Raw genomic sequence first — 11632 nt, 5'->3', positions numbered from 1 at the left:
TTTCTCTCGAAAATGTACTAAAATCTTATAATGATAAATAAATTCTATAAACAGGGCAGTTTCGACTTAGAAAATGGTGATCTCGACATTCCAAACGTTTCTCTCGAAAATGTACTAAAATCTTATAATGATAAATAAATTCTATAAACAGGGCAGTTTCGACTTAGAAAATGGTGATCTCGACCTTCCAAACGTTTCTCTCGAAAATGTACTAAAATCTTATAATGATAAATAAATTCTATAAACAGGGCAGTTTCGACTTAGAAAATGGTGATCTCGACATTCCAAACGTTTCTCTCGAAAATGTACTAAAATCTTATAATGATAAATAAATTCTATGAACAGGGCAATTTCGACTTAGAAAATGGTGATCTCGACATTCCAAACGTTTCTCTCGAAAATGTACTAAAATCTTATAATGATAAATAAATTCTATAAACAGGGCAGTTTCGACTTAGAAAATGGTGATCTCGACATTCCAAACGTTTCTCTCGAAAATGTACTAAAATCTTATAATGATAAATAAATTCTATAAACAGGGCAGTTTCGACTTAGAAAATGGTGATCTCGACATTCCAAACGTTTCTCTCGAAAATGTACTAAAATCTTATAATGATAAATAAATTCTATAAACAGGGCAGTTTCGACTTAGAAAATGGTGATCTCGACCTTCCAAACGTTTCTCTCGAAAATGTACTAAAATCTTATAATGATAAATAAATTCTATAAACAGGGCAGTTTCGACTTAGAAAATGGTGATCTCGACCTTCCAAACGTTTCTCTCGAAAATGTACTAAAATCTTATAATGATAAATAAATTCTATAAACAGGGCAGTTTCGACTTAGAAAATGGTGATCTCGACCTTCCAAACGTTTCTCTCGAAAATGTACTAAAATCTTATAATGATAAATAAATTCTATAAACAGGGCAGTTTCGACTTAGAAAATGGTGATCTCGACATTCCAAACGTTTCTCTCGAAAATGTACTAAAATCTTATAATGATAAATAAATTCTATAAACAGGGCAGTTTCGACTTAGAAAATGGTGATCTCGACATTCCAAACGTTTCTCTCGAAAATGTACTAAAATCTTATAATGATAAATAAATTCTATAAACAGGGCAGTTTCGACTTAGAAAATGGTGATCTCGACATTCCAAACGTTTCTCTCGAAAATGTACTAAAATCTTATAATGATAAATAAATTCTATGAACAGGGCAATTTCGACTTAGAAAATGGTGATCTCGACATTCCAAACGTTTCTCTCGAAAATGTACTAAAATCTTATAATGATAAATAAATTCTATAAACAGGGCAGTTTCGACTTAGAAAATGGTGATCTCGACATTCCAAACGTTTCTCTCGAAAATGTACTAAAATCTTATAATGATAAATAAATTCTATAAACAGGGCAGTTTCGACTTAGAAAATGGTGATCTCGACATTCCAAACGTTTCTCTCGAAAATGTACTAAAATCTTATAATGATAAATAAATTCTATAAACAGGGCAGTTTCGACTTAGAAAATGGTGATCTCGACCTTCCAAACGTTTCTCTCGAAAATGTACTAAAATCTTATAATGATAAATAAATTCTATAAACAGGGCAGTTTCGACTTAGAAAATGGTGATCTCGACCTTCCAAACGTTTCTCTCGAAAATGTACTAAAATCTTATAATGATAAATAAATTCTATAAACAGGGCAGTTTCGACTTAGAAAATGGTGATCTCGACCTTCCAAACGTTTCTCTCGAAAATGTACTAAAATCTTATAATGATAAATAAATTCTATAAACAGGGCAGTTTCGACTTAGAAAATGGTGATCTCGACATTCCAAACGTTTCTCTCGAAAATGTACTAAAATCTTATAATGATAAATAAATTCTATAAACAGGGCAGTTTCGACTTAGAAAATGGTGATCTCGACATTCCAAACGTTTCTCTCGAAAATGTACTAAAATCTTATAATGATAAATAAATTCTATAAACAGGGCAGTTTCGACTTAGAAAATGGTGATCTCGACCTTCCAAACGTTTCTCTCGAAAATGTACTAAAATCTTATAATGATAAATAAATTCTATAAACAGGGCAGTTTCGACTTAGAAAATGGTGATCTCGACCTTCCAAACGTTTCTCTCGAAAATGTACTAAAATCTTATAATGATAAATAAATTCTATAAACAGGGCAGTTTCGACTTAGAAAATGGTGATCTCGACCTTCCAAACGTTTCTCTCGAAAATGTACTAAAATCTTATAATGATAAATAAATTCTATAAACAGGGCAGTTTCGACTTAGAAAATGGTGATCTCGACATTCCAAACGTTTCTCTCGAAAATGTACTAAAATCTTATAATGATAAATAAATTCTATAAACAGGGCAGTTTCGACTTAGAAAATGGTGATCTCGACCTTCCAAACGTTTCTCTCGAAAATGTACTAAAATCTTATAATGATAAATAAATTCTATAAACAGGGCAGTTTCGACTTAGAAAATGGTGATCTCGACCTTCCAAACGTTTCTCTCGAAAATGTACTAAAATCTTATAATGATAAATAAATTCTATAAACAGGGCAGTTTCGACTTAGAAAATGGTGATCTCGACCTTCCAAACGTTTCTCTCGAAAATGTACTAAAATCTTATAATGATAAATAAATTCTATAAACAGGGCAGTTTCGACTTAGAAAATGGTGATCTCGACATTCCAAACGTTTCTCTCGAAAATGTACTAAAATCTTATAATGATAAATAAATTCTATAAACAGGGCAGTTTCGACTTAGAAAATGGTGATCTCGACCTTCCAAACGTTTCTCTCGAAAATGTACTAAAATCTTATAATGATAAATAAATTCTATAAACAGGGCAGTTTCGACTTAGCAAATGGTGATCTCGACATTCCAAACGTTTCTCTCGAAAATGTACTAAAATCTTATAATGATAAATAAATTCTATGAACAGGGCAATTTCGACTTAGAAAATGGTGATCTCGACATTCCAAACGTTTCTCTCGAAAATGTACTAAAATCTTATAATGATAAATAAATTCTATAAACAGGGCAATTTCGACTTAGAAAATGGTGATCTCGACCTTTAAAAAATTATATTATAATGGAAATTTTAACAGCCCTCATCAAAGCTTCGCCATTTATTTTTTAATAAACAATATTGGTACTAAATGGAATGAAATGTTAGACTATACTAGAAACGTAGAAGCTCCCACTCAAAAAATAAATTTTATGGACAGTACAACAGTATATTAACACGTTACCGTGGAACAAAGCGGCAGTGTCACAGGGATCACGAAGAACGAAATAGATGTTCAGACTAAACTTAAAAAGGAGAAGCTACTGTCAATATGTAAGAAAATATACACACGGTCTCGCGAAGAAGCTACCGTCAATATGTAAGAAAATATACACACGGTCTCGCGAAGAAGCTACCGTCAATATGTAAGAAAATATACACACGGTCTCGCGAAGAAGCTACCGTCAATATGTAAGAAAATATACACACGGTCTCGCGAAGAAGCTACCGTCAATATGTAAGAAAATATACACACGGTCTCGCGAAGAAGCTACCGTCAATATGTAAGAAAATATACACACGGTCTCGCGAAGAAGCTACCGTCAATATGTAAGAAAATATACACACGGTCTCGCGAAGAAGCTACCGTCAATATGTAAGAAAATATACACACGGTCTCGCGAAGAAGCTACCGTCAATATGTAAGAAAATATACACACGGTCTCGCGAAGAAGCTACCGTCAATATGTAAGCAAATATACACACGGTCTCGCGAAGAAGCTACCGTCAATATGTAAGAAAATATACACACGGTCTCGCGAAGAAGCTACCGTCAATATGTAAGAAAATGTACACACGGTCTCGCGAAGAAGCTACCGTCAATATGTAAGAAAATATACACACGGTCTCGCGAAGAAGCTACCGTCAATATGTAAGAAAATATACACACGGTCTCGCGAAGAAGTGTAGAAAACGCTTCTTAAAGATTCCTTTATTTAAGGCGGTTCTGGGGAGAGCTACAATTTAGTCTGAGAACCGGACTGAAACAGTTCCCAGATAACTACGGGATTATTACGGACGGTACTAGAACTAGGAAAAAATACAATGAATCATTGCTTCTTACTGAGTTTTATTGAAGCCTTAATATGGTTACTAAATTTATTTTAAGTTTTGTTTCATTTGGAAACTTCTAAATTCTGCATCCGGCAGAGGCTGATTTTCTCGCTAGTTTAGGCGAGCTTCTTTTATGTTCTGACAGACTGACTAGCCTCTCTCGAGGTCCGGTCAGTTATATGGAAAATTTATCCCTCCCCTTCTGCCGTTGGAAAGTTTTTGGCGATGATGTGGCCAGATTCCCCAGTGCTCTATTTCCCCGCACTTATCATAAGTTGATTGGCAGGGCCCGTGGAGATAGGAATTTACGAAACTTGCCAACGACATCCAAGGAGGGTTTTTCCCAAATATACAATACATTGGTTAAATAAAATACATACCACGAAAATAGGAAAGGGAATATATACAATTAGATTTACACACACTAAAGGTTAAACTTAAACTATACAATGAAATGAAATTTATACACTATTTATACACTATTTAATATTAACATAAAGGAGGAAAACGCTTTTTACATTTTTAACACTCCCCTCGGTAATACGTGAGTATTACCATGGGTACCTTACGCGTTTGACTCGTCATTAATTTCAAGATTGCACAAATGCTGGATAGACCGTCTTATGCAGTTACCGTTGGTTGTTTTAACGATATATGACCTAATTTTATTGTCGCGTCCTATTAGCACTTCCTTTATCAAACCGAGATTCCACATGTGTCGTGTCACTTTGTCCTCGTGGATTAATACTACATCTCCAACTTTCAATTCGGATTGAGTTTTTGGAGATTTCGCGTGGTGGGCTGACCTAAGCTCCATTAAGTAGTCATGGCGCCACCTTTTCCATATTTGTTGGAGTAATCGTTCTCGGTATTTTAACCTCTTGGTCAATTCAAGGCGTGTCGTAGGTACTTTTAGTTTTTGAAAGGTTATAGGCGGTAGTGAGGTTAATCTGCGTCCAACTAAGAAATCTGAAGGCGCTAGGGGTTTTGGTTCATTTAGGTCATTATATAAATAGGTAATTGGTCGGGAATTAATTATTGCCTCCGTTTCAATTAAAACAGTTTCTAATTCGTGATAGTTAAGGAGGGCTCGACCTATGCATTTTCGAAGACATGTTTTGGTCGAACGTACTAAACGCTCGTAAAATCCGCCATGCCAAGCGGCCCTTTCAGTTATAAATTTCCATTTAATCGAGTGATTACCAAAAAATTCCTTTAACATTGGTTTACTGAGTGTTTGCCAAATGAGTTTTAGGTCCGAATTAGCTTTTTTAAATGTCTTAGCGTTGTCGGTATATACAACGGATGGTACGCCCCTCCTAGCTATGACTCTCCTGAAAGCTAAGAGAAAATCTTCGGTGCTAAGCGAGGGAATAAGTTCTAAATGGATTGCGCGAGTTACCGCGCAAGTCGCTAAACAGATATACGTTTTTTGGTCTTTGTTTTGGTTTTTGGCTATCAATGGTCCCGCGAAATCTATACCCAGTATAGAAAAGGGAGGGGATTCTTCAATCCTGTCCATAGGCAAGGGAGCGATCGGCATTTCACCCAACTTCGCCATTAGACGTTTGCACGTTATGCAATCCTTAACAATAGCTCTAGCTAGTTGCCTAGCGGCTGGCACCCAATATCGTTCTCTCAGCTGAGCTACGGTATCATTTATTCCGCTGTGAAAAACTTGCGTATGACTTCTAATAGCTAATAGTTTCGCTAGTCTTTGGCCTTTTGACAAAATGATGGGGTATTTTTCGGCGTAAGATAAAGAGGATTCCTCCAATCGTCCACCTACGCAAATTAAGCCTGTTTCGCTAAGTATTGGTCGTAAAGACGCTAATTTTGAGTGTCTATTGATTTCTACTCCGCTCTTTAACGACCTTATTTCCGGTCCAAACTCTTCAGCTTGAACCGATTTAACCCACAACTTTTCGGCTTTGGCCATTTCTTCGGCCTCTACGGGTCCTACAATTTTCTTTAAACCCCTAGCATTGTTTGCGAAACGAAAGAGATACGAAGTGATGCGTAATACTTTATTCAGACTGGAATGTTTGTTTAAATCAATCAAATTTTGAACTCCTACTTTTGGAGAAATTTTTACCGCTAACGTTAATTTTCTCTTTAAATATTTCTTTGACGTTGTTTGTTAGTCGGGCGCCTAATAGGCAGCCCATAAGCTCTAGTCTTGGTAAACTAAGGTTTTTCAGTGGGGCTACTCGAGCTTTCGCCGTAACCAAGGCAACCCCTACCTTTTCATTTATGGTCTGGTACCTAACATATACTAGTGTAGCGTATGCCTTTGTACTGGAATCGCAAAAACAGTGAAGTTCAATTTCTTTGATCTCGTCATTGGTTTTGTGAAAAAAATGCCTATCAATTTTGACATTTTGAATTACAGATAATTCATTTACCCAAGTTAGAAATGTTTGTTTAGTTTCCTGACTAAGCTCCTTGTCCCAATCCTCCTTCGATTGCCACAATATTTGTAGAAGTACCTTGGCCCTAATGGTGAATGCTGACAATAGGCCTAAGGGGTCGAAAATTTGAGCAACAAAACTCAAGACCTGACGTTTGGTGGCTTTTACGCTCTTCCCAATCTCAATTAATTTTGCCAGATCGAAAGCGAATGTATCATTGTTGGAATCCCATTTCACTCCTAAAACCTTCGATTCGATTATCTTGGTTTCTTGTTCGAATAAACTATTCTGTTCCTGATTATCATGGGCTGTCCATAGATTTCGTAATTCTTGGGAGTTAGTCCCCCATTTTCTAAACTTCATTCCGGCGCCCTTCATTAATTTTGCCGCGCCTAATGAAATATCAAACCCTTCGCTCACGTTTTTTGCCCCACTGGTTAGGTCGTCTACATAAATGTCATTGTTTACCTTTTCCCTAACTACGTCCGAGATTTCACTGTTTTGTTTGGTGTGATATTTGATAGTGCACGCCAAAAGAAAAGGGCTTGAAGTTACCCCAAAGGGTACGCGAGTCATTCTGAGGGTAGTATATTGGTCTGAAATAATTTTCCCGTCAGCTTCCTGTACCCATAAAAATCTAACTGAATTTTTATCCGCTTCGTCCAAAGCGACCTGCAGAAATGTTTTTTCAATATCTGCTGCGATCGCGATTTTATTGAACCTAAATCTAATTAATAGTAAAAGTAAAGGGGGGTTCAAATTTGGTCCGGATAGCAAACAATCATTAAGTGAGGGTTTTCCGTACGCGTGCGACGACGCGTCTAATACGACGCGGAGTTTCGTCGTTTGTGCATTTAGCCTGACGACACCCTGATGGGGAAGATAATAGGTTCCCTCCTTCACTATTTCTAACTGTTCGTTCGGCACTACCTCGGCCACCCCCGTATCTAACTGTTCTTTTATTACCTCCCTGTACTTTTGGTAATACTCTGGGTCCCTTCCGAATCTTTTTTCTAGGCTTTGCATTCTTTTCCGGGCGACTTGGTAATTATCAGGTAGCGTGTGTTTACTAATTTTCCAAGGAAATTTTACGCTATAGCGTCCTTGGGCTTGGTCAAATTCTATATCTTCAAAAAATGTGTTTAAGGCCTTATCATTAGGGTTTTCTTCAATTTCAGAACTATTTATCCCTAAGCCCTCCAAGTCAAAAAATGATTTTAGAGTATCATTCACGCGCCTTTGACCTAGACTAATTAACATCGCGGAGACTGATTGATTTGATTTCACCACTGAATTGTTTTTCTCGGGTCCGCTAAGACACCACCCCAATTTGGTTTCTATCGCTACAGTGCGGGGTCCCAATCTTTCCGGTCTGCTATCGGCTACTACTGCCCAATAATAATCGGCGCCCACCAATATATCAATATCCGGGTTTTCTAAATCGGATTTCTGACCTAAATTGTCTGCTAAATTTATACCCTTTGTCCGAAGCTGTTCCCTAATTTTAACGTCACTCGATTTTGTAAAATCATAAGTAAGAAATTTTTGAACAATAGCTACAATTTCTACGGTTTCGCCAGGGTTTTCCCTGTTTTCAAGTGTTACCTTTACCCTTTTACGTTTCTCTTGGTGGGGGTCCTTATTCCCAAAACTAAACACGTCAAGGTCTAAATCGTTTACAATGGGAAGTTTCAATTTTTTCGCTAACTCTTCTTTAATAAAACTACCTTGACTCCCCCCATCTAAGAAGCACGTGGCGATTTGGGAGTGTTTTGGTTGCGCGGGATTTTTGGCCACAGCTACGGCCCTTTGGAGTAAAATATTTTCGCTAGGAGTTTTTATCGGTGCCATTGCCATGGTAACGGTTTCTACCTGGTATTCCGCCTTTTTATGGGCGGGGTTTTCTTCGCACGTGGCGTAATTGTGTCGTTTTTTACACGTTTTACAATTTCTAAATTTGGACCTGCAATGTCCGGCGCCATGACCCAAGCGAAGACAGATGAAACACCTCCCGCTATCCCTCACCATGGCTCTCTTTTCCTCTAGGGTATACCTATCGCAGTTTGTGAACTTATGACTAGAGTTTTTGCAAAATAGGCAATAAACACTATCGGGTTCTTTCGGAGCTACTCCGGCGGCTAATTGGGAAGTCGTAGTTTTAGGGGGATTATAATCGGATCTAGTTTTCAATTTTGATTTATCCTGATAACTTTCGAATTTGCCTGATTTTTCAAATTTCGTTTTGGAGCTTAGCATTTCAGACATTTCTCTACACTCCACCTGCTCCCTTATAAATTCAATCAAAGCTTCCGCGTCCCAATTTGACCCAGATTTGTTTTTTAGGCAAAATTCGGTCCGGATTTCCTTTGGCAAACCTCTTAACATTGGTGGACATATAAATTCAGCCTTTTCTTTCATATCTACGCCTAAACCTTTCAAACTTCTGATACTAATATCGTACATATCTAGGAGATGACGAAGTGACTTAATGTCGTTAGGATCGAAAACAGGCACTAATTCTCTTATTTTATCGATATGAGATTGAATTACGAGGTCGTCACGCTTATACCTCTGCTTAAGAATTTCTAAAGCCTGATCGTAAGACTCATCTACTTCGTCAAACCCTACGACAGCGTTAAGCGCCTCGCCTTTTAAATAACCGAGAAGATAAATAAATTTTTCTACTTTGGAGAAATCTTGCCTGTCGATGACTGCGGCGAATCTACTCCAAAAGCTGTTCCACTTTGCACGGTCTCCGGAGAAGGTTGGTATTTGGATCTCCGGTAACTTTGGTCGATGTCTCGTTGCGGTGGTTGAGACGATGTTGGACTCGCTGCCGACGGTGGATCCTCGGTGGCTCGAAACGGCAAGCGTCGACGAGCTCCCGTTGATGCCCAGAATTTTGTTCAGGGCTCTCCTCGCCTTGAGTTTGGACGCGGAGATGTTCTCCCTGCGGATGATGGCTTCGTCGGACTCCATCTCGAGTTCATCTTCTTCCTCTATGAGGCTGATGAGTTTCGCATCCTGCCTAATTAAATCATCCTCTTTCTGATTAAGAATGGCGAGCGTGTCTTCTAGTTCCTCCACGTTAATAGACGTGCCATCGAGTATATCAGCTAGCGTATCCATTACCCGATTAGCGGCGTTACGAGCGCTTTTTTGGGCGGCTCGCGCGAGTTTTTGCTCTTTGGTCGCGCCTGATGAATTGGCTTGGACTTGGTCATCCTTGTCCGCCCCTGTTGACTTCCCGTTCGCCAGGACTTCCTTAGTCGAACTTGAAGATTTTGCGGCATTTTGCGACGTTATAGTTGTTCTTTTGGTCTGGTTGTTCGTATCGTCCGTTGGGTCCGGCATTTTCCTTGAATCCCAGTTGAGTTACTTCTATGCGAATAATCCCGGGTTTCGGCACCATGTAGAAAACGCTTCTTAAAGATTCCTTTATTTAAGGCGGTTCTGGGGAGAGCTACAATTTAGTCTGAGAACCGGACTGAAACAGTTCCCAGATAACTACGGGATTATTACGGACGGTACTAGAACTAGGAAAAAATACAATGAATCATTGCTTCTTACTGAGTTTTATTGAAGCCTTAATATGGTTACTAAATTTATTTTAAGTTTTGTTTCATTTGGAAACTTCTAAATTCTGCATCCGGCAGAGGCTGATTTTCTCGCTAGTTTAGGCGAGCTTCTTTTATGTTCTGACAGACTGACTAGCCTCTCTCGAGGTCCGGTCAGTTATATGGAAAATTTATCCCTCCCCTTCTGCCGTTGGAAAGTTTTTGGCGATGATGTGGCCAGATTCCCCAGTGCTCTATTTCCCCGCACTTATCATAAGTTGATTGGCAGGGCCCGTGGAGATAGGAATTTACGAAACTTGCCAACGACATCCAAGGAGGGTTTTTCCCAAATATACAATACATTGGTTAAATAAAATACATACCACGAAAATAGGAAAGGGAATATATACAATTAGATTTACACACACTAAAGGTTAAACTTAAACTATACAATGAAATGAAATTTATACACTATTTATACACTATTTAATATTAACATAAAGGAGGAAAACGCTTTTTACATTTTTAACAAGAAGCTACCGTCAATATGTAAGAAAATATACACACGGTCTCGCGAAGAAGCTACCGTCAATATGTAAGAAAATATACACACGGTCTCGCGAAGAAGCTACCGTCAATATGTAAGAAAATATACACACGGTCTCGCGAAGAAGCTACCGTCAATATGTAAGAAAATATACACACGGTCTCGCGAAGAAGCTACCGTCAATATGTAAGAAAATATACACACGGTCTCGCGAAGAAGCTATCGTCAATATGTAAGAAAATATACACACGGTCTCGCGAAGAAGCTACCGTCAATATGTAAGAAAATATACACACGGTCTCGCGAAGAAGCTACCGTCAATATGTAAGAAAATATACACACGGTCTCGCGAAGAAGCTACCGTCAATATGTAAGAAAATATACACACGGTCTCGCGAAGAAGCTACCGTCAATATGTAAGAAAATATACACACGGTCTCGCGAAGAAGCTACCGTCAATATGTAAGAAAATATACACACGGTCTCGCGAAGAAGCTACCGTCAATATGTAAGAACATTTAAATGCAAGATTGTGCTAACCTTATATATATTTTTTCAAAATGACTGTGTCAATTCATGGATAGTAGATTTTAGAGGATCGGTAAAAAGCCTGGTTTTAAGCCCCCGTAAACCAATCACACGAAGGGAGTCGTCCAAAGTTATTTGAAAAAACAAGTATCGCCAAGAGTGGACGATACTGTTCGAAAAAAACAAAAAGATAAACACGAAATTCATTTTTACGTCAAAAGGTATTTTTTCACGTTTTTATAGATTAAATATGATATACTAAATATCAGTTATAGTTTTTATTGAATTAAAAAACCAAAATAAAAAATTACTAAAGTATAAAGCGCAAAAATTTACGTAACAATATCAACCGCGTTAGAATGCCATTTTGAAATTTTAAGATCACGTGGTACAAACGACCTTGCAAGACTCCCTCGGAGTCTCTCGAGCTGATTTATACGTGGGGA

At 38.0% G+C, this 11632-nt stretch overlaps 2 protein-coding genes across 2 annotated transcripts; both read right to left on the bottom strand.

The window, feature by feature from the left end:
* Window positions 1-4708: 4708 nt before the first annotated feature.
* LOC149936628 (uncharacterized) lies at window positions 4709-6082 on the bottom strand. Its single transcript, XM_090153708.1, has one exon. The coding sequence runs from the start codon at window positions 6080-6082 to the stop codon at window positions 4709-4711; it is 1374 nt and encodes a 457-aa protein (XP_090009834.1).
* A 115-nt stretch (window positions 6083-6197) lies between these two features.
* On the bottom strand, window positions 6198-9908 carry LOC149936627 (uncharacterized). Its single transcript, XM_090153707.1, has one exon. It carries the CDS (start codon window positions 9906-9908, stop codon window positions 6198-6200), a length of 3711 nt encoding a protein of 1236 aa, XP_090009833.1.
* Window positions 9909-11632: the final 1724 nt, after the last annotated feature.

Source organism: Leiobunum rupestre, chromosome 7 (assembly GCF_980474605.1).
Source record: "Leiobunum rupestre chromosome 7, qqLeiRupe1.1.hap1, whole genome shotgun sequence".
Classification (NCBI taxonomy): Eukaryota; Metazoa; Arthropoda; class Arachnida; order Opiliones; family Sclerosomatidae; genus Leiobunum; species Leiobunum rupestre.
This window is presented reverse-complemented; position numbering and strand designations above follow the sequence as displayed.

What these genes read in the sequence shown, in the direction of transcription:
- LOC149936628 (XM_090153708.1), bottom strand. Translation starts at nt 6,082, where the DNA reads ATGGCCAAAGCCGAAAAGTTGTGGGTTAAATCGGTTCAAGCTGAAGAG.
- LOC149936627 (XM_090153707.1), bottom strand. Translation starts at nt 9,908, where the DNA reads ATGCCGGACCCAACGGACGATACGAACAACCAGACCAAAAGAACAACT.